Consider the following 23,891-nt stretch of genomic DNA (forward strand, 5'->3'; position numbering starts at 1 on the left):
CCCTGGAACAGGAACCTCCTGCTCCTCCATGCTACCTTCTGTAGTTGTCCTAGAGGAGGCCAAATCATTTCACAACTGATATCCTCATGGCAGGATAGAATCCTGGCTCCAAAATGCAGCCTTTTATAGACTCTCAATCGGCAGATTGCCAGGAATTCACTTTACTAACAGTCTGCTTCACAGCAGAAAGGAAGGAAACAATAGTAATGTTTGGAAGCAGTGTGCTTGTGGGGAGGTGGTCCTGCCACCTGATCTTCAAAGAAGCTTGCCATCAAAGCCGCAGCAGTCTCTACATGAGGCAGAGAACCAGTTGCAATAAAGGAATCAGACTCCTTGCTGTTAGTGGAGGTAAAGTTAGGCAGGCCTTCGATTTGCCTTCCTCTTCACCAGGTACTCAGGGCTCAGCATTCCATTCAGACCCCATTTTGCATCCTCCCTGTGAGACATTTTAGCTTCTTTTAATTTAGCCCACTGTTCATCCATTTCAACTATATCTTCCGATTCTGCCAGCTCCTCGTTAAGTTTATGTTTTCTATTTATATTTTCTTATACTTTATTGTATTTGCTTTTGAGAGTACTTATAGGAAGCAGTAATCAAAACGAAATAAGTGTATGTTTCTTCTTGATTAGATTGTGAGTTCCTTGGAACAGGAACTGTCTCTTATGTGTATCTGTACAATGCCGCCTGTGTCTAATAGCGATTTAGAAATGATTAAAGAGTAATAGTAGTAGGAATTGATAAGGTGGTGGGAAAGAAGACAGGACGCTTGCCCAATTCAGCCTCGTTGGCGCCCTTACCATGTACAAGGAGGTGCTGAGGAGTGGGGCGTATGCGTGATTTAGCTGGCTCGGACCTCGCACCATTTATAAAGTAGCGCGGAGGAGGAGAAGTACTCAAATGTGTTTGTGCCCGCTCGGGCCCCGTACAATGTTTCAGGTACTGAGGAGGGCATAGCGCAGGCGTGCTTCAGATAGTTCGCCGTCCTGCGGGGCGTGGAAGGTGGCAGGGAATACATAGCGCATGCATGTTTGAACTCGCTCTCCGCCTTGCACTGCGTGAAAGGTGGCAATGAGGACAGGGCGCCTGCGTGTTCGGTTCGCTTGCAGCCCCGCGCAACGTGAAAGGCGGTGGTGAGGACTCGGCGCATGCGCACTACAGCTCGCTCGTGGTCTTGCGCTGTGTGACGGGTGGTGGCGCCGCTCGCACTGGGGAACATGGCGGACGCAGCAGTAGCGGATACTCGGAGGCTGAATTCGAAGCCGCAGGATCTGACAGACGCATACGGGCCGCCCAGTAACTTCCTAGAGATCGACATCCACAACCCGCAGACCGTGGGCGTCGGCCGCAACCGCTTCACCACTTATGAGGTCCGCATGCGGGTGAGTGACGGGCCTGCGGGGCCGAGTGAGACCCTGAAAGATGCAGTTACATCCAGCCAGCGCCTTCCTCCTCCCTTTCACCCCAGCGACCGAGCTCCTCCTCTGAGCACCTCCTCTCTCCAGCCGCATTCCTCTCCCCAGCACCTTCCTTTCTCCCCTCCTCTTCCCAGCGTCTCCTCTCTCTAGCACCCTCCTTCCCAGCACTCTCCTCTCTCCAGCCGCACTCCTCTCTTCCCTCCTTTTCCCAGCCTCACTCGTCTCCACCCTCCTCTCCGCAGCTTCACTCGTCTCCCCCCTCCTCTCCCCGGCACCCTCCTCTCCGCAGCTTCACTCGGCTCCACCCCCTCCTCTTCTCAGCACCCTTTCCCCCAATTATGCCCAGAATCTGTAAATGTAGTAGGCCACTTCAGGCCTTGTCATAAGCCTCATCTAAAATATGGTGTTGAATTTTGGAGACCATAATCTCAAAAGATAGGATAGAAGCAGGCCAGGGACAGGCAACCAAAATTATATGGGTTCTGCACTAAAAGATGAGCTGAGGCTTGAGAAGCTAAATGTGTATAGTATAGGGAAGCGAGGGTGGAAATGATACAGACATAAATTGTTGCAAAACGTTTAAAAAATGCACCAAAAATAAACCTTTTCCACTGGCAAGGAAGTTGTAGAACTAGGGGTCATGATATGTAGCTTCAGGGAGTGGACTCATGAACAATGTCAGGAAACTTTCATGGAGAGTATTATGGATGCCTAGCATTCCCTCCCAGAGGAGGTGGTGAAGATAAAAAATGACAGAATTCAAAAGGTGTGGGATAAACATGGAGTATCTTTAGTGGCAGGATGGAAATGAAGCACTTAGGTAACCCATGGTAACTTTTCTACAAGAGAGTAACCTGTATGGAGTGGCAGTTACAACCATAAACATCTTGCTGGGCAGGCCAGATATGCCATTTTGCTTTTTTATCTCCTGTTATGTTTGTATAAAACAAATGCTAAATCCAACATTTGGATCTACCCACACGTCTTATTTTCTACTAATCCACATTGCTAACAAAACTAGCAAAGTCACTGACCAAAACATCTAGCCTCACCATGCTCAGTGAAGTTTGGGTTTTAACCATTGCTCCATGCAGGTTATCCTAAATCCTTTGTGAAAGCCTGATGCAGCCATACCACTGCTGTTAAGCTTTACTAGCTGCTCCTTCAAGGTTCCGTGAGGCTGTTCCCATGACCTGTGGTACCAGGAAGTCATGCATCCACTATCCCTTCACTTCTTGCAAGTAAGAATCCTCTGTATTTATGCCATAATTTCTTGGTACAACTGTTTTAACTTCTCCCAGTTCAGTGGGGTGTGAGGCATTCCAGGCGTTCACCACCCTTTCCATGAAAATAAATTTCCTGACATTTTTCTTAACTGTATCCCTCTTGAAGCTTCATATCATGACCTCTAGTTCTACAGCTTCTATCTGTTGAAACACAAAGGTTTGTTCCTTGTTCATTAATAATACCTTTCAGTGTCCGACTGTCTCTATTATGCTCCTCCCCTCCCCACCTTCTCTCCCCTCTAGGCTATACATATTTAGGTCCTGTAGTCTCATTGGCTTTTAGTTCAGACTCTGCACCATTTTTCTTGTCTTTGTGTGTGTCAACTAGCCCAGGGGTGTGCAAATGGGGGGGGGAGGAGCATGAAAGAGCTTCCAGGGGGTTGCAAATGTCTTACCATGGGGGGAAGTGCATGTGGCTGCCGGTGGACCCAATCCCACCAGTGTCTGAGCAGAGCAGGATGCAGTCTGTGCAGGTCTGCAGTATTAGAATTCATGAGTAGCACTTTCTCTGTGCTGATCTCACGATGCATGAGATCAGCATGGAAGAAGTGCTAGTCCAACCAATTTTTAATATTGCAGGGCCTGCACAGAGGAGGCAGCAGCAGAATGGTCTTCAGCACCAGAAGCAGCAACAAGTAATAGGCTCCTCCCCAACAACAGAAATGAGAGAGGCTCAGAGGCTGGCAAAACAGCGAGGGGGGTCTGCCTTCACTGTGTGTATGGTTATGATTAGAGCTTGTATTTGTGTGAGAGGGGGTACCTGCTGGGGGTGTGTGTGTGTGAGAGGGTGCCTGCCTGGTGGAGTCTGTATGTGTGTGTGAGGGAATCTGGGTAAGAGGTTTTGTGTGCATGGGGCGGGGAGAGGGACTTTGAGCCTGTATATGAGCATGTAATGTATATGTGAGAACATGTGATTGTATGAGTGAGAGAGGATAAAGTTTGGGCCTAGCCTCCTAATCCTTGACAATCTCAGGGTGACTGGAAATCAAGTTCCTAGGAATGGCATGCAGGGGCTTTTTTATCCTCTTTAGTTTTAATTATTGGGTGGTAGTTGTGTGCTGTTTTGAAATATTTTATTGGTGCTTGAGAAATTAAAAAAAAATATATGACTAATAGATATTCTGTCAGTTTTGAAACATTCTTTTATTAGTATGATTATACTATTATAATTAATGCTTTGTTTCTTGAGTTTGTTTTATGGGGAATGGTGGTTCTGTTACACTGTAGACAGTTTGGCTTCTTGGAGTTTCCATTTCAGTTTTTGTCTCCATGTTGCTGGTTCTAATTTGTGATCCTTTATCCTGTATTTGGTGAGGATCTGTTTCTGCTTTGTGTGTGTGACCAAGGGGAGAGATTTTTCGAGTATGAAATGTCTGAGTAGGGATCTATAGCAATTGGATTTGTTTCATTTCCTCAATAGTTGCTATATTTGTATTCTGGGACTTAGTGTAATAATTACAGTGGAAGGAGTTTGTTCTGCTGTTATTGTGAGGTGCCTTTCTGGATGTGGCATGGTGACTGCCTCTTTTTGTGTTTGTGCATATTTGATTGTCCCTAAAAGCAACTTGAAGAGAATCAGAATTGGAATTTTGAGCTTCTGGCTGCCAGCGTGATTGCCTACTATTATATAATATATATGTTATATTGGATCTAGGCTTTAAATAAAATAAAAATATGTGGGTATCTAAAATGGTATATCTGTCAGAAAATTCTAATATAGGGTAAGTAATATCACTAATGTTTTAAATGATTTGAAAGATGCTTAATGTTGCAAACTTTTACACAATGGCAAAGAATATCAATACTATTCCAAAAATAATTCAAAAAATAAAATTGGCGTAACACATTTATCAATTGCCCTAGTCATTCCTCATTTACACTGCTTCTAAACTCTCTATAGTGTTATGCATTTATAACATGTATAGATATTGACATAAAACGTTTGACAAAATATATACAAAGTGCTTGTAATGGAACAATGACACATTTGCAATAGAGCTGGACTTCAAGAAAGATACTTTGTGAATTGTGAATGAGTCACATGGAAGATACCTTCATTAAAAAGGGGATACAGTTGAGAATCACAATCCACAAGAAAGGATACTTTGTAATTGTTTCACAGGGCTGCTGTTCCAATGATGTTTCTGTAGTCTCTGATCTACTTCAGCTACATCCTGCATTGTCTCTACAAAGGCCTCTGTTTCACTGTCCAGGCTTCCCCCGGGGGGGGGGGGGGGGGGGGGAATATTCGTAACTATTCTTGCATTGATACCATGGACTGTATTTAGTGAAGCGGACTCAATCTTATTATTCTTTATATGATGATTTGCCAGTCAGTGACTTCAGCTGTTAACAGCTTGCTAAATGCAGCATAATCATCTGTGAATTTCCAGTGTGTAGAGTTGTTACCTTCTTAGCCTGTTGGAAACCTTTTCAAGTCTCTTTGCTAGAACTGTTATCTGGAGCAGGTAACACAGAAGGTAACAACACTATACATTGGAAATTCACAGATGATTGCCGTACTAACTCTGCTTCCAGCAAGTTAAAAAGGGGACACTGATCGGGTTGAGCAGCCTTGCTTAGGCTAGGCCCTGATCCAGTGCAAGGGTCCACACATGTGGAGACCCTTAGGGTGGGCACCATATTACACACGGTGGTCGTCGGCGCCACCTTCCCTTACCCTCGGTGGTACGCACAGGATCTTCCGGTGGCCAATGCGCATAACTTGTGCGCATCCCATAGAGTCGCACGCATAGCTGCTCACGCAGTGGTGCGCACAAGTTGGCCAAGCGCACTCTGTGCGCATAGCTATGGCCGCGCACAAATTCTCACACGCAGTAAAATTTATGCGCCTACACTTTAATTCAATGGCACCGGTGTCTAAGAAGGCCAGAAGGCCCTCTCCTTGCACAGCCTGCCACATAAGAGCCACGCAGACTGAATTGAAGTCCTGCCTGTGCCCGCAGTGTGAAGAAGCCCAGGAGGAACGGACCCCCACTGTAGGAGGGGTCCAGAACTACTGATTGCTCCCCAGACCTACGTACCTTGACACGGCCTCCCCACAGCAGAACACCTCTGGGGCCCCTACTTTACCCCTGGGGTCCACATGGACCCAGGGACCTTCTCCTGGGTGGAATTCTTCAAAGGGCTGAAAACAGCCCCTGCTGAGCACTAAGCTCAACCCAGGCCGGAAGCACAAGATCCTCCCGACAATACTCGGATGCCTCGAGTCAGGCCTCATCTAACCAAGAACCAGACACCTCAGTGATGAGAGTGACTCCCTGGAAGAAGGAGAAATTCCTCCAGGAATGGAACCATACCGAACCATGCTTCGCTTCTTCCACAAGGACGAATTACCAGCCCTCGTTTCTCAGACTCCGAAGACGCGGGGCATTCTGGGCACTGACCCTATGGTGGAACCAAAGAGGGACCTCTATCTTGGTGTCCCTGTCCCCTCGTAAGGCCACATGCTACTTCCTATGTTGGAAGCCATCCAGGACTGTTTGACCTGGAATGGAAGGCCCCAGAGGCCAACCTCAAAGGGGGGGGGGGGGTGGTCCTTGGAAGCCCTATACCCCCTGGGACCTGCGGCCAAGAAGTGCCTGCATTCCCGAGAGTGGATGCTATGGTCTGTGCAGTCTCAAAGCGAATGATTCCTGTTGAGGGAGGAGTGGCACTGAAGGACAAACGATTGGAGTCGAGGACAGACTATTGGAGTCCACCCTTAAGCAGGTCTTCAACGCAATAACAATGACACCGCAGATTCCTTCCTGCTGCGCACTGGTAGCATGTGCCTGCTTATTCCTCTTGAGAGACACAAATACTGCCGGAAAGACGATGGAATCTGCGGCATCCGTCTTCATTGACATAAGCTCAGACCTGGTGCGCACCTCAGCCAGAGGCGTTGCCTCGGTAGTAACAGCCAGAAGACATCTATGGCTACGAAATTGGTCTGTGGACACGACATCTAAAACAAATCTCAAGAGAATTCCTCAAAGGATCTCTCTTGTTTGGGAGCAAATTGGAGAAGTTATCCAAGAAATTGGTAGATAGAGGTAAAACCCCAGCGTTTCTCCCCCAGAAGGGCAGAGGATCGCAGCACTTTAATCCTACAGGAACGCACAGTTCCAGGTACCTCGCCCTTCCAGAAGGACCCAGGCCTCTCAGAGCAGACACACCAAGAGGGGAGCAGGACCAGGGGCAGGTTCCAGCCGTACCCCACAATGAGAAGAGACAGGCCCATTCACAGGAAGAAGCCATAGGGGTCGACTTGCCCTCTTATACCAAAGATGGGTCAAGATAACGTCTGACATGGGTCCTAAACATCATCGAGAGGGGGTACTCTGTAATTCTGCTGCATCCATCAAGACAAATTTGAGATCACCTGGCCACTCCCACCCCAAGAGACTGGCAGTAGAAACCACATTAACAAGACTACTCAGTCTGAAGGCAATAACTCTGGTGCCCACGCCCCAGCAAACTACTGGGTGCTATTCCATCTATTTTATCGTTCCCAAGAAGGGAAGGGTCATTCCGACCCCATCTTGGATTTCAAGAACGTCATCCGTAATCTACAAATACCACACTTCCACATGGAAACTCTGCGTGTTGCAATACTGGGTCACCATTACCAGTTGTGGGCACTACCTTCCGGTTTAGCAACCTCCCCAGGATCTTCACCAAATTATGGTGGTTGTGGCAGCAACACTGAAGAAGGAAGGGATCCTGTTACATCCCTACCTGGACGATCGGTTGATCAGGGCAAAGCCTTCGGAGGAGCGTAGAAAGGTGACCAGCAGAGTCAAGAGCCTACTGCAGGAGCTCGGATTGGTCGTGAGCATGAACAAAAGCTGTCTACAGCCCTCTAGTCACTAGAGTACCCAGGGAGGGGGTTCCCCGGTTCGACACCAAACAGAACAAAGTTTTTCTTCCCCCTCTGAGGAGAAGGAAACTGATGGAACAATCACAATTGATTACCAATGCATGCCCCAAGGTATGGGACCACCTTCAAGACTTCTGCCTCATGACATCAACCCCGGAGGTCATTCCGTGGGCAAGAGCCCATACGCGACCGCGTCAGCGCTCCCTACTGTCTCCATGGAACCCACTGTCCCAGGACTACTCAATTCACCTCCAACTAACAGCAGAGGTTCGGACTCAACTCCAATGGTAGCTACAAGAAGACCACCTAAGCAGAGGAGTAAGCCTATCCCCACCGAACCGGATCTTGCTCACCACGGATGCGAGCCTGTGAGGGTGGGGAACCCACTGTCAGAAACTGATAGCCCAGGGACAATGGAACATAATCCGTCTGGAAGCTCAAGCAGTCAGGCTAGTGTGCCTGAGATTCAGCCACAGACTCCGGGGTGAGTCAATCAGAATAATGTCATTCAGTGCGACAACAGTGGCTTACATCAACCGTCAGGAACCAAGAGCCGGCAGGTGTCTCTGGAGATAGACCCACTCTTGACATGGGCGTAGATAAACCTACGAGGGATCTCTGCCTCCTACGTGGGAAAAGATATCTCAGCAGACTACCTCAGCAGAGAGAGCCTAGACCTGGTGGAATGGACACTGTCAATCACAGCCTTCCACCTGATAGTAAATCGCTGGGGCCTCCCAGCCTTGGATCTCCTGGCAACCCGGCTCAATGCCCAAATTCCCAGGTTCTTCAGCCACAGATGAGAACCACAATCCTGGGGACTCAATGCTCTCGTCCACACCTGGCCAGAGGAAGTCCTACTGTATGCCTCCCCCCCATGGCCACTACTGGGCAGGGTCCATCCGCAAGATAAAGCAATGCAGGGGATTGGCCAAGACTACCATGGTACGCAGACATGCGAAGACTACTTGTGGGGAACCCTCTGTGCCTACCTTCACACAGGGACCTTCTCCGGCAGGGCCCGATGCTCCACGAAGATCAGTTTCATCTCCCTTACAGTCTGACCCTTGAGAGGACCAGCCTAAAGAATCGTGGTTACACAAAGGCCATGATTTGACACCCTGCTTCCAGTGCGCAAGTCTCGACATCCCCGTCTTACATACGGATCTGGAGAGTATTCGAAGCCTGGTGTGAGAACTGCGGGATTCTCCCACGGACAGCCAAAACCCCAGGATCCTGGAGTTCCGGCAGGATGGTATGAAGAATCGGTTGTCACTCAACTCCCTCAAGGTCCCAAGTTGCTGCAGTGACCGGCTTCACAGCTGAAGTGGACTGCATCAGACTAGCAACCCATCCAGATGTGTCCCGCTTCCTGAAAGGGGTTAAACCACTCCGACCACTCCTAAAGTGGCCGGTACCTCTATGGAATCTCAACTTAGTATTAGACTTCCTAGCGCGGGGGGGCGCTTCCTTCAGACCAACACATGGTCTGTCACTGCGCCTCTTAACATTGAAGACGGCATTCTTGATGATTCAGCTCTTTGCATCTCTGAACTTCAGTAACTATCCTGTCGGGAACCGTTCCTTAGGTTAACACCTAGAACCATAGAACTGCGCACGGTCTCCTCTGTTTTACCAAAAGTGGTTTCCCAGTTTCACATGAACCAAACCATCTCGAGACAATCTTCAGATGAACATAAGAACTCTGAAGACTCACGCCTCCTTTGCTATCTAAATGTTGGCCAACTTCTAGATCGGGACCTGTGCGCAAAAGGTCCACCTGTTCATTCTTCGCAGCGGGAAGAAATAAGGGGAAGCGGCATGGCGGGCGATCATAGCCCGCTGGATAAAAGAAGTAATCAAGGCGGCCTAATAAGAGGCAGGAAAGCCCTTACCTCTACAGGTTAAGGCTCATTCTACGAGGGCCCATACAGTCTCCTGAGCGGAAACCAAGCTGTTGTCGCCTGTCGAGATCGGTCAAGTGGCAACATGTTCCTCCATACACACCTTTCCCAGTTCTACCACCTGGATGTTCAGACCCAGGAGGACGCAGCCTTCACAATGGCAGTGGGCCACGGGCAGCCTCCCACCCTGTCCGGGAGTAGCTTTTGTACATCCCATTGGTTCTGAGTCCATCTAGCTACATGCTAGGAAATGGAGAAATTACTTACCTGATAATTTCGTTTTCCTTAGTGTAGAAGATGGACAGCTGCCCCAGAAAACGAGAACCTCGGGTAGCAAACATTGAGACTAAGCAAATACGGGTAAACCATGGCCTACCCCTAGTTCAAGACACCTACAGTCTGTCGGTTGTGTGCATTAATTGAGTGCACTGATGGTCTCCAGTGTGAAAATCAGTGCAAACCATTCCAAGTTTAATCAAGTTACTTAAGCAACATATATCCACAATGGCTTTTTGAGGAGAATACTGAAGAGCTAAGCTTACTGCACGGGTATATGTAGAGTGACATCAGCTTGAAATCTGACTCCATCTCCCATCTGCTATCAGGAGAGCACAATACCCATTGGTTCGGAGTCCATCTGTCTATACTAAGGAAAACAAAATTATCAGGTAAATAATTTCTCCAATATAAAACAAATGCACCCAAGTCACCGGATTGAAGTTCTGCTGACCATGTATGCCTTTCCCACAAACAAGGACCTTGTAGTTAGGGTTCTACCTTGCACCAAAAGTGCAGTCTAGAGGAAATGAATCTCTGAAGAGATAGCAGTAGCAAGGAACTTCCTTTGATTCACTCTGCACACAGTGCATGCGTTAGACTCTTCCTGACATTGGTAATGTTGTAAAATTTTGGTATTCCAAATACATGCAAAATTGCCTTCCAGCCACTTGATAATACATTTGGGGTGTAGAACACTCCACTATTGGGACAGTTGTAGGGAATTGGCTGGACAAGAGGAAGAGGAGCGTGCCTCCCTGCTGAGGCACTATTCCTCTACTCTAGTCTGCTAGATCGGCAATTCAGGAGAGAGAAGCTGGTGACCCCTAATTCTGAGGAATGACCTCCTGCATCCAGGCTACTGCTAGCATTTGTTCTGCCCCCCCCCCTCACTTCCCACTAATTTTTTTTTAATTTACATTTTATTCAATTTTTTGACAATCCATAACACTCCAAACTGTAGTGCACAAAATAACAATATAGAGTACTAAGAGGCGTGTACAGATATGTATCAATAAACAGTACAGCTATATTTGCATTATACAAATAATCATGTTATAATAATATTAAAGGCAGAAATGCAAAAAACTGGTGAATTTACTGTCTCCTATTCCCCTTCCCCATTCCTTCCCTACCCCCCACCCATCATGACAAAGTCACACACCAATGAGCCCTACTATATAAACATTGGTATCCATGAGCGTAGTACAGTCAACCTTACAACGGATCTAACTCAAGTAAAATGGAGAGAGAAACCTCCCAGAGGATTACAAGTGGATCATAAATATTTTCCGTGGTTCACAAAAGGTTGCAATACCTTATGAAAAGCCGCCAATCTATTGTGCCTGGTAGCAGTTAATGCCGCCAGTCTATAATAGGCATGTAATCGTTCTTTCATCCTGGCAACTGAGGGAACACGTTCTGATTTCCAATGTGCTGCTAATAGACTACGTGCCGCAATACAAAGTTGCGCGCAAAGCTTTGGTTACTAGAAACAGTTTCCGAGAATATGCTTAATAATGCCATAGCTGCCGAGGGTGAAATTTCCCTTTCCAATAGTTTGCTTAACCATGAAAAGATACCCACCCAGTAAGGCTTTATCTTGGGGCAGTCCCACCAAATGTGGAAATAAGTACCTTTTCCATCACAGTTGCGCCAACAGTTGTCAGTAATCTGGGGACAAAATCTATGAATGCGGTCCGGTGTGTAGTACCACCGGTAGATCATTTTATAGCAATTCTCTTGCATAGCTGCAGAGAGAGCAAGTGTAAGCTCTACGTAATACTTCTTGCCAAGTTTTAGGATCCAGACTGGTGCCCAAATCATTTTCCCAGCTATTCCTATATTTACATAATTCCTCTCCCGGTGGGAAGAATAATTGGTACAACTTAGAAATGGACCCAGTAATAAAATCACTAGATAAACAAAACGATTCAACCATGGATCGACCAGATCGTAGATGGTTGCTTGATATCTGGGAGCATAGGAAGTGAGTAATTTGAGCATAGGCCAGAAAATCACAGTGGGGGAGGTGATATTTAGTAATTAGCTGGTCCAACGGAATAATCAATCCCTGTGTCATTAAATGTCCAATATTGGTAATTCCCCCTCCTGCCACCCCCGAAAGTGATGATTTTGATAACCACTGGGAAATAGTACATTGTGGTATAAGGATGTTTGATAGTAATACTTATAATTGCCCACCAGTCGCTTCCTCACCTGACCCCAGATACGTAATGTGATTGCCAGGGACCAGGGTATGGTTTGCACCGAGCGCCATGTGTACCGTGGTTGCCAGGGCATGGCACCAATCGCCATCTGGCCCACTATAGCTTGCTCGATCCTCACCCACTGTTTAGGGAATCGGGTTTTATAGATATCCAATAAGGCCCTCATTTGTGATGCCACGTAATACCACATAAAGTTTGGGACCCCCAATCCTCCCTGTGATTTGTCTATAAAGTATAGTTCTAGATACCCTAGGAGGGCGTCTCCTCCATATAAAATCGAATATTCTCTTTTGCCAAGTGCGCAGGATTGAAGTCGGGATGTAGACTGGTAGAGAGGCAAATAAATACAGAAACTTAGGTAGTACATTCATTTTGTCAATCGTGACTCTGCCCAACCAGGAGAAAGAATTGCTATTCCATCGGCTCATGTCAATCATAATTTTATCTATTAACGGCTGATAATTAAGGCGATACAGGTCCGACAGGGTGGATGAAATTCTCACTCCTAAGTATTTGATCTGTGACTTGGCCCATTTGAACGGGAATGTAGTTCTAATAGATTGTTCAGTGGATGAATCTAAATTCACATTAAGTAATTCAGACTTCTCGAAATTAATCCTGAGGCCGACACGGCGCTGAACCGATTTAGTTCCCTCAGTACTCCTTGCAGAGATGCTATCGGGTCAGAATCAATAACACATCATCTGCAAAGAGATAATTTATAATGGTAATCCTCAAGCTGTACCCCTTTTATATCCTCAGAGCTCCCCAAGCTGTACCCCTTTTATATCCTCAGAGCTTATAATGGTAATCCCCAAGCTGTACCCCTTTTATATCCTCAGAGCTCCGAATAGATAGAGAGTGAAAAGTAGAGGGGAAAGAGGGCACCCCTGCAGTTTGCCTCGCCCTATAACAAAAGCCTGGCTATAGCCATTGTTCACTTTGACTAGGGCCTTAGGCTGATCATATAGCTTCCTTATCCATTGTATGAAAAACGGTCCAAACGCCATTTTCTGTAAAGAACTGAATAAAAAAGGCCAATGGACCAGGTCAAACGCCTTCTCGGCATCAAGTGAAAGTAGTACTGCCGGCACCTAACTTTGCGTATATTATCTGCCGCCATTCGGTGTGGCACAAACCCAACCTGGTCAGTGTGTATCAGTTGCGGAAGATATTTATTAAGTCTGACAGCTAGTATACGGGCGAGTATCTTTAGATCCAAATTTATTAAAGAAATTGGTCTATAAGAAGCGCATAGTGTGGGATCCCTACCCGGCTTAGCCAGAACTGTTATGCCAGCTACATTTGCCTGTGAAGTAAGTCTATCCGTCCCCCGGAGGCTGTAAAAACATTGGGCAAGAGGTTCGGCAATCGTGTGGGCACATTTCTTATAGTATACGCTGGAGAGGCCATCCAGGCCCGGAGCCTTACCTGATTTAAGGGATTTAATAACATGCAATACTTCTGATACCGTTATGGGATCATCTAAACCGGCTTGTTGGTCGGCATTAAGGCAGGGTAAATTAATGTCCTGCAGGTAAGTGTTAATATCTGGCTGTTGGACTTTCTGATCTGCACTATAGAGGGTCCCGTAAAATTCAGAAAACTCTTTTCGTATATCCCTGGATGCAGTTACTATATCACCCCAAATATTCTTAATTTTAGGGATAATGTTTTGTGAAAGCCGGGCTTTAAGCCTGCGAGCAAGCATACGCCCAGCTTTATCGCCTCCCTCATAATAGGCTTGTTTGGTAATGTCTAGGTGGTGTATGTATTGTGCATTATCTAGTTTATATAATTCAGATTGTAGGGCAAGAAGCTTCTGGTAGCATCGGGGGGATTTTGTACTCATATGTTCTTGGGTCACAGCCTGCAGGTCCCTGTACAGTTCCTCCCTTTGTTGCGATTTAAGCTTTCTACAGGCTGAAGCCCTAGATATTAAGAGCCCTCTAGCCACAGGCTTAGAGCATTCTCACAAAACACTAGGTTTAGTATCAGGTGTATCATTTAGTGCAAAATACTCCTGCATTTGACTTTCAAACTTCTTGGTGAAGCCCTCATCGTAAAACAAAGACTCATTAAGTTTCCAGAATTGGTCTCCCAAATCGTTATCACTCATGTCCACCTCTATGCTAATAGGTGCATGGTCAGACCATGTTATAATATCAATGTCCGCTCTCATAATTTTATTTCCCATCTGCTTGTCTACCAGAAACAGATCTATACAAGAATAACTCGCATGGGGCGGAGAATAATATGTGTAGGAGCGGGATTTGGGAAACCGGTTCCTCCAAATATCAATTAAGCTCCAATCAGCCATGATATTATGCCAGGCTTTCCTGGATTTTCCACAGGCATAAGATCGGGGTCCAGAATTATCTAAATCCGGCTTCAGGGTGATATTCAAATCACCGCCGATGATTAATATACCAGTAGCATGTGTAAGTAAAAGATGTTTGATACGAGTCATGAATGTTGCATAGTCACGATTAGGGGCATACAAAGATAGCAACGTATAAGCCTGGTTGCCCAGCCTAATCTTCAGGAGTAAGAATCGCCCCTCTGGGTCTGCTACATGATCGATGTACTCAAAGACTAACTATGCTGACAGCAGGATCCCAGTACCCGCGTATTTATGACTTTTATCCGCTGCAGCCAAATATTTATGTGGGTATTCCTTAAAGCTAAGTAGATGATCATGCCTACGCTTCAAATGCGTCTCCTGCACATACACTATGTCCGCTTTCTGTCGTCTAAGTTCAGTTCTAAGTAGAAAGCGCTTCCTGTAAGTATTTAAACCTTTTACATTCAAAGAAAATATCTTAACCATATTTACTGTGAGAAGTAAGATGCAATCTATGTAAAAGCCCCTGAGAGACTCTTGTGGTAGAATACAGGTTGAGAGATAGCCACACCAAGAAGAATATATACATACATGAGGGCTTAAACTGAAACATTGCATTATGTGACCATGGAAAAAGTGACTTCGTCATGTCCTCTGGTTGGACCTGGGGAGATCCGCAATCTAGACCCTGCGAATCTTGGTCCCGGGGGAAAGAAGAACAGCGCATCAGGCCATGGATCATCTCCCACCGCCCTCTGTAAATGGCAAACTTCTGAACATTGAGTATGAGACTTAACATACAAAACAGCAAACAGTCTCAGAGGATATCTTGAATTTATAAGATGGTAAATATCAGGCTGCAGTGTTAAGAAAATGGCACACTGCTGCCCTAAATCTTAATAGTGATAGCCCCCAAAAAAGTACAGATCGCTTAAAGTATTCTGCGACCCACAACTACCTCGTGGGTGACCGTCACTCCTCAGCTCAGCCTTTATCAGCAACAACAATTCTGCCGGTGTGGCTGGGATGTCTGCGGAGACTACCTCGCCCGGTTCCAGGCCGCCGCCATCTTGGAGTGGAATCAGATATCTTGTGAGCGGTGGTTTTAACTGGTGCTGCAATCGCCAAGTTTAGGCCTGCCTCCTTAAACGCATGTGCCGCATCCTCGACGGACTTTATTTTATGGGTGACTCCTTGTCTCTGGAACAACAACGCAAAAGGAAAAGCCCAGCGATATTTAATGCCTTCAGCTCGCAGAGCTGCAGCCACCTCCCGTAGTAAGTACTGCTTTTGAAGAGTGGATGGTGCCAGATCGTTATATATTGAAAGTTCCATGTCATTCCACTTCCAGTGGGGATGGATTCTGGCCAGATTAATGATCTCCTCCTTCTGCCGAAAATTTAAGAATTTGACTATTATATCCCGTGGTTTGTTGTCTCGTCGAGGCCAGAGTGCTCTGTGGGCCCTCTCCAGCTCTATCGCAGTGGATACTGTCGGTTCACCCGCATGCGGCCCATGTGCTGCAAGGAGGTCGGAGCAAATAGCAGGTGCTGTTTTCATGCAGTCAGCGTGTAGCTCCATTTCGGGCACTCCTCTTATACGGAGATTGGAACGTCTAGATCAATTTTCCAAATCTTCCAATTTTTTTAGCCATATTTTCGACCTCCGAGGATAGCTGGGTTGTGATTTGTTCAAGGGTGTCTATATGGGAGCTTTGATTATCTGCCCGCAAATCAAGTTCATTCACGCGGTGCCCCATTGAGTTGAGATCCTCCTTCATTTCCTCCATCCAGGTCATTATTTCAGCTTTATAGCTCTGTAAATCAGACCGGAGCTCTATAAACCAATTTCGGATTTCTGATCTAGTGGGTATGTCAGGGTGCAGCGATCCCGCGTTTTGTTCGCCAGGGGAATCTTGAGGATTACCCAAGTCAGCCGTTAGGATCTGCCCACCTCGTGGGTCCGGGCCTGGTAGCTCCTCATCTGGGAGATCGTCTTCAGCTAATTTACTAAAGGCAAACTGCTTGAAATCGGTAATTTTTCATTTCGCAGTCATCCTGGCGGTATTAGATGGCAGTATTTACCCAGTATCAGCAAAAAGTCCTCGGAGAGCTATAATAAATCAGCCTCAGCTTGAAGGGCTGGAAGGGAGCAAATGAGTTATGCGGCCATTTTGCTGCGCTGCTCGATAGCGCCCGCTCTCCCACTCTATTTTTAACACAATTTCTATTTTCCAAATAACCAACCAATACACAATAGAAAATATCAGCCTCATGTTCTCCCAGACCCCTTTCCCTGCCTAACAGCATTGCTCTTTCCAAAAATCCAAGCTTTCAAAATCGATACACCCCTGAGCATATCTTACTCCATTCACAGTTCCAAAATTCCTAGTGAAGCAGTGATCCCCAGGTGCTCTTGTACCTATCTTCACATAAAAATGGCACCAGATGAGCCCTGTAGACAATGCCATTTTGTTGAACAGAAAAACATGCACTGCTGTGGTGCTTCTCAGAGCACAGTGCCAAAAAAATACACTTGGAACCCATATGATATTAGGCCTATTGTAAGGTGGGTTTGGTCCATGGATAGCCTCGAGTACACTGACAATAATATAGTAAACTTCCAATACCAAAACAGTACTAAATGTCAGTACTCAAACAGGAACAATCCTATGTATGAAAAGGCAACACTATAAATTACACTAGACCCTAAAACACCACCTATTAAGAGAGCAGAATAAATCAAGCTGCTAGAAATCCCTAAATAGATACTATGTGCTAGCAGAATTTACCCCATCTGTCTGCCTTCAGTTACTTGCACCATGGGGGAGGAGGAGGTGGAGGGAAGAAGCTGCACTTGCTCCCTGAATCTGCTTTTCTTGCTCTGGTTGGCACTGCACCAGCTCACCGGGACTTGGGAGGATAAGGACATCTCAAATCCATCCACTACTGCTGCCGTTCCTCCGTGTGCTGCTCCATGCAGTTGCTTGGTATGCGCACCCAGTTGCGCTGAGCCTGCCTCCATTTCTTGAATGAGCAACAAGAGCCATTCATTTGTAGGGAGATCCCTTATTCCTGGGTGCTTGTAGGAGGAGAACCCCTACAAGCACCCTACCCCAACAGTTTCTTGCTGACTGTTGGAGATTGGATCTAGGATCTGTTCAGTATGAGAGATCCTGCGTGTTCTTTCCCAGGGAAGAGAAGAATATTTTTTTGGATCATCTTTTAAGACCACAGTTGATGGATAGAAGTAGCATTCTGGGTCTCCATAATAGAAAGATTGAGTCTCTGCTTAAATGATCTTAAATTTTTTCTATAATATCTCTGTCCAGGCAACTATGTGCAATAACTGTGTGACTTGTGTTCATCTGTGTTGGATCCCATGTCCCTCTGAGGTGGCGATGGTGAACTTCCCCCTCAGGTAACAGTATGCTACAGGGGGAGGTCTCAAACCTGCAGCTCCTGGATGGATTCACGGTTGGCAGGTCTTGCATAGTGAAGGTAAGTAATGCTAGGAGCTCCTCGTTCAGATCCCTCATGTGGCCTGGTCCAGGTTAGTTCAAGGTGGGAGTCAGTGTTTACAGCCATGCTTCTTGGGAGCTCTCCCAGAGAGTGGTTACTACTGCAGTCTTGACCTTTTTCTACAATTGTATCCTCTCTGAGATTAAGTGCCTTTTTGAAGTAGTCCTGGATTGAGACCAATATTCAGAGGCTAGCTAAATGTGCTTACTGGAAGCCTCTCCAGCCCCTCAATACCAGTCCTGGTCAGGGCTGCTTGTAGCTACAAGCAATCTGCTCAGGCAATGCTCTTCTCTTCCTCAGGGGAATTGGTTCTTATGCTATGAACTTGGCATGCTCCCTTACAGCAACTCTTGGAGTCTTCTACTCTGGATGACCAGGCAGATCTTGAGGGGACTCATATATGTAGGCTTTGGAAATGATGGTATTAGATTGGTTTCCCTGTTGCAGGGAGATAACGTGAACAAATCTACACCTGGCCTCCCACAGAGGTGGAAGATCTGATTCGCTACCTCCTGGTTCAGGGACCACTCATGGGGTTTGAAGGCACGACTCAAGTCTATCCACCACCACATTCTCCATACTTGCCATATACATTGCCCTGAGCAACATCCTGTGGGACAGGGCCCATGACCAAACCTGGACCACTTCCTGACACAGGAGGTATGATCCCATACATCCCTGCTTGTTGACATACCACATCGTTACCTGGTTGTCTGTTTGGATCAGGACAACTGTTGGACAGCCAATCTCTGAAAGCCCATAGCGCGTACCTGGTCGCCTGGAACTCCAGGAAGTTGATCTGGCAATAGCTTTCCTGAGCAGACCAGAGGCCCTGGGTGCGGAGCCCCTCTATCTGTGCCCAGGGTGGATGCATCCGTGGCCAGGACAATTTGCATAGGAGGACTCTGGAAAGAGATCCCCCATTCCAGATTGGAGAGTACCCACCACCAGGACAAAGTCGCCAAGAGAGATGGGGTGACTCAGATTCAAACCTGGAGGCTCTGCATGGCCTGGTACCACTTCGACCTCAGGGTCCATTGGGCTCTGCGCACGTGTAAACGTGCCAAGGGAGTGACAGACAGTTGCAGCCCAACAACCTCAACATGTGCCATGCTGACATCTGCTGTCTTCCCTGGATCTCTGCCACTATGGACGCCAGGGTGGCGGCCCGTGAATGAGTCAGGAAGGTTTTTGCCTGAGCCAGGTCTAGCAGGGCTCCTATAAAGTCCAATTGAGGTGACTGATTGAGATGGGACTTTGGGTAGTTGATGACGAACCCTAGTGATGCAACACCCAAATGGTCAAGCTAATGGACCAAATGACCCCTGCCTCAGAGATGCTTCTGACCAGCCCCTCGTCCAGATTGGGGAAAATATGCACTCCCAGCCTGCAGCGGTGTGCCATCACCTCTGCCAGACATTTTGTGAAGACATTTGGGGCTGACACTAGCCCAAATGGCAACACTCTGTACTGGAAGTGCTGTTTTCCCATCACAAATCAGAGATATTTCCTGTGACTTGGGAAGATCTCGACCTGGGTGTACGATTCCTTTAGATTGAGAGAGCAAAGCCAGTCCCTGCTTTGTAAAAGGGGGATCAGGTGCCCAGGGAAACTATCTTGAACTTTTCTTTTTTGTCCTGCTAGCATTCTTTTCCAGGCCCCATTCGCATCCCTGGAACAGGGAGATAACTTGGTTCTGTTCTTTGTACAGGATAGATGGCAAACTAGCCTTGTATGCCCGTGCCTGTCATTGAGGCAAAGGTCTTCTGTACGTTTATTCTCTGATTCCCTTGCTGGCGAAGTCTCTTTTGAAGCTTTGCGAGGATAGAGGGACCATGATCTTCATTGCCCCTCGTTGGCTGAGACAGGTCTGGTTCCACTCCTATGGGAGTTGTCTATCCGAAAACAGATCATCTGCGGACTTCCCCAGATCTCAACACGCAAGATCAGGGCAGGCTGAGGCATCCCAACCTCTCCAGGCCTTGTCACTCACAGCCTGAATGTTGAGTGGTTAATCATGCAGCTGCTTGATCTTTGAGGCTGTGTCTCGGGTCCTGGTGGCTTCTAGAAAGCCTTCCACAAGAAAGTCCTATGGACTGAAGTGGAGGAGGTTTTCCATGTGGTGTGAGCAGAAGGCCCTTGATCCATTCTCCTGCCCCACACAAAAACTGCTTGACTACCTTCTGCACTTAAAGACCAATTCCATTAGGGTTCACCTGAGTGCAATTGGCGCATACCACCAGGGTGTGGAAGGTGTGCCTATCTCTGTACAGTCTATTGTCCTTTTCATGCGTGGCCTGCTTCAGTTGAAGCCTCCCCTAAGGCTTCCTGCTGTGTCTTCGGACCTCAATGTGGTATTAGCTCAACTGATGAAAGCTCCTTTTGAGCTGCTGTGCACCTGTGACCTGCTGTACCTGACCTAGAAAGTCATATATTTTTGGTGGCGGTCACTTCAGCACGCAGTGTCAGCAAGCTCCAGGCCTTAATGACTTATCCACCCCATCTGGCAGGACAATACACTTTAGGCTTACCTAAAGTGTATTGTCCTGCCAGCATTCTTTTCCAGGCCCCATTCGCATCAAGGCGAGTGAGCACTGCACAGTTTGGACTGCAAGTGAGCCTTAGCCTTCTATCTGGAGTGGACAGAAGCCCATACAGTCCACCCAACTTTTTGTTTCTTTTGATGATAACTAGCCGTTAAGCCCGTTAAAACGGGCGAGATTCCATCGGTCAGACCGGCACGGTTAGAGCCGCTCTGTTCTCCACAACTTCCCTTTTCCTTCCATCCTCTTTCACCTCATCTACAACCCCATCCCTCTCCCAGCCCTCCTCCACTCTTTTTTTCTCTTCTCCAGAACTTCTTATCCTTCCCACTTGTTCAGTCATATCCTCTTCCCTTTTCCCTTTCCTTCCCCTCTCCCCTCCTCCACTTCCTCTTTTTTCTTTACTCCACTTTACTCTTCCCACTTACATCCTCTTCCTTCCATCCCTTCTCATCTTCCCTTTCCTTCCCTTCCCTCTCTCTCAGCCCTCCTCCACTCCCTTTTTCTGTATTCCACAACTTTACCCTCCCCCACTTACATACTCTTCCTTCCCCTCCCACCTCCTCCACAACCCTGTCCCTCTCCCTCAGCCCTCCTCCACTCCCTCTTCTTCTCTCTGGCCCGCCTGACGTTTAGATGCCGCTGCTCCATGGGAGGTCTCCGGGGGTCTCTCTCTCGCGCGCCTGAGACTCCCAGCGACCTCCCATTTCTGTGTCTGTGCCGCCGCTGCTGCTCCTCCTCGCCGTTTCCAAGACAGCCGTCCGCTGGGCTCCCCTCTGACTGACGTGCTCTCGCACATGCGCAGTAGAACTGCGCATGTGCGAGAGCACATTTATATGGTAGATAGGTTAGGCGTTGCCATTGCCAAACACACTATCCAATTGTCTAGCAGATTGCATCTCCTTCTTTTATGCCCAGGTGGGACTGCATCTTGAAGGTCATGTCAAGGCTCATTTTGTTAGAGCTATAGCAGTGTCAGTGGCCCACTTGCAAGCAGTTCCATGGAGGAGATCTTCAAGGCTGCGATGTGGAGTTATCTTCATACATTTGAATCTTGCTGTTGTCTGGATAGGGATGGCTGATGTGACAGTAGATTTGGCCAGTCTGTCCTCAGGAATCTCTTTGAGGTATAGAACCCAACTCTCACTGCCTAGGGCCCATTGTTTGGGTTTAGGCTGTCTTCCCTACAGTTACCAACAGCACAGTTGTGCTTGTTGGCATTTGGTTAGTGTCTGGTCCCCTTTTTAGTTGGGGAGCAGCCTGTAGCTTGGGTTTCACCCATGTGTGAGGACTACTATCTTGATTGTCCTCAGAGAAAGCAGAGTTGCTTACCTGTAACAGGTGTTCTCTGAGGGCAGCAGGATGTTTAGTCCTCATGAAACCCATCTGCCACCCCATGGAGTTGGGTTTCTCCTATTTTTGTTATTTTAAATCTAATTCTGTTTTATAAGACTGAAGAGGGATCCCACATGGATGCGTGGTATAGGGCATGCTCAGTATGCCGTCAAAGTTCTGATGATGTCACCATGTATGAGGACTAACGTCCTGCTGTTCTTGGAGATCCCCCGTTACAGGTAAGCAACTCTGCTTTCTCTACTCATCCAATGTCGATTTAAAAATTTGCCAACTTGACCTAAGACTACTGCTGTGCATTTATCAAGTGTTTGGCAACTTCCTCTGACATTATTAGCACAGGTTGTTTTGCCTCTGTTGCCATTTTACATTCTCCTGTTTTAAACTCTCCACTGTATTTTTCCATGTTTTTGTTGCCATCTCACATTTTTTTTCCTTTTTTCCCCTATCATTTCCATCACTTCACAATTGTCCATAGATAGCTGGTCACTTCCATCCCCCCTGCATCAGTGTTCAAAGTAAGTTGGATCCCCTGAGTCCACTGTTTCACACTGTTAAGAGAGGATCAGGGAGCTCACATTGCATAATTCATCCACACAGTAATCTCTGGACCCTCTTATTCACCAATTTTCTTACACTAAGAAATGCCAAATGCCCAAATACATAATCTCTGAAAGAGAGGGATCTTTTATACCTTTGGATGTTTGGCTATCTGTCGTGCATTAGAGAATTTTTTTTACAAAAAGGAAGCTGTAGAAAATGCTATGAGGCTACATCAGAAAATATTTCTTTACAAAGAGGATAGTGGATGAATGGAATGCCCTCACAGGGGGAGGCGATTGTGGTGGAGAGAAAAAGATATTAACAGAATTTGAGAGCAGAGCATCCCTTGATAAAAGAATGTGACAGTAAAGCAGGAGATTGTGTAGGACCCTGTGGTATTACTCAGGTATGGGTGTACTAATAGGGCTTTGTCTTCATCTCTTTCCCGACTGTTGTGCTTATTTTCCCTTTTCCCTCATTTTTGCTTTTGCTGGATTGCCGATGTCTTGGCTATTGTCAGTGTACTCTTCACCATTTAACTACTTTCTATCTTTGGGATCCTGCTGTCCTTCTGCACTTTTTTGCTCCCCACCCTACCACTTTTCCAGATGCTACTTTCCTGTCCCAAGTCTACACAACCCTGTGAAGTACATTCTGAGAGGAAAGAGACAAGCATCGTGGGGGTGGAGGTTTAAGCAATCTACTATGGGATGGAGATGGACAGGCTGTCGAGAGTGGGTGGGATGGGAATTTTGGAGAACCTCTTAGGGGGTAAGATGGATTGGGAGGAAGAGAGGCTGGTAGAATGCTGTAGGCTAAGGCAGGACAGAGCAGAGTAAGTCTTGTGCAAGCTGTGGACCTCTGGGGACACAGTTTAAGGTTTCTATACCTTCAGCTGCATTGTAATAGCATAAGCCAAACATGCTCTGAAAAACTAATAATAAATAGAATTTTCTTTCCTCCAGACAAATCTTCCCATTTTCAAGTTGAAAGATTCTTGTGTACGGAGGCGATATAGTGATTTTGAATGGTTGAAGAATGAACTGGAAAGAGATAGTAAGGTAAAGTGAGTGCTTCCCTCCCCCCCCCCCCCCTCCCCCCCCCCCCCCCCCCCACCCCCCCCCCCCCCCCTCCCCACACCCCTTGATAAGTTGATGTAATTTTCTTCATGTTAGGATTGGTGTAAAATTTGTAGCTCTGTTCTCTTCTGTTGTGTGCCGAGTATGGACTGTGGGCCCGATATATAATTTAGATGTGCACAGATATTACTTCTGAAGCAGCAGGGAGTTTTGCACATAAAATGACAGTGTAAAACTCTGCATTCTGTTAGTGCCTTTGTATGGAAATCTCATCTAAATGAAGGCATTTATTACCCCCAGTGCAGAGATGTTTTCTGTCTTCTCATGTTTTCCTAGTGCTGGAAATTTGATTCCTGGTCAGAGATGGAATAAAGTATCTATCTATTGCTAGTGTTAGTCAATGGGCAGAAGGAAGAGTCCAGTATCAAGATCTGTAGTCAGGATTTTACTAAATTAATTGGACTGATGGGCAGATTGGATAGTCCATATGGTCTTTTCTCTACCGTCATGTTT

General features: G+C 46.8%; 1 protein-coding gene across 1 annotated transcript in view; it reads left to right on the forward strand.

Annotated features, from left to right (window-relative positions):
* The first annotated feature begins 932 nt into the window (after positions 1-932).
* The window catches only part of SNX12 (sorting nexin 12), a 44,663-nt gene continuing 21,704 nt past the window's right edge, over positions 933-23,891 (forward strand). Inside the window, 2 exon segments of the mRNA XM_029607238.1 lie at positions 933-1,380; positions 23,265-23,360. Of these exon segments, the coding sequence (XP_029463098.1) occupies positions 1,216-1,380; positions 23,265-23,360 (261 nt within the window). The 5' untranslated portion in view covers positions 933-1,215.

This window comes from Rhinatrema bivittatum, chromosome 6 (assembly GCF_901001135.1).
Source record: "Rhinatrema bivittatum chromosome 6, aRhiBiv1.1, whole genome shotgun sequence".
In the NCBI taxonomy this organism is placed as follows: Eukaryota; Metazoa; Chordata; class Amphibia; order Gymnophiona; family Rhinatrematidae; genus Rhinatrema; species Rhinatrema bivittatum.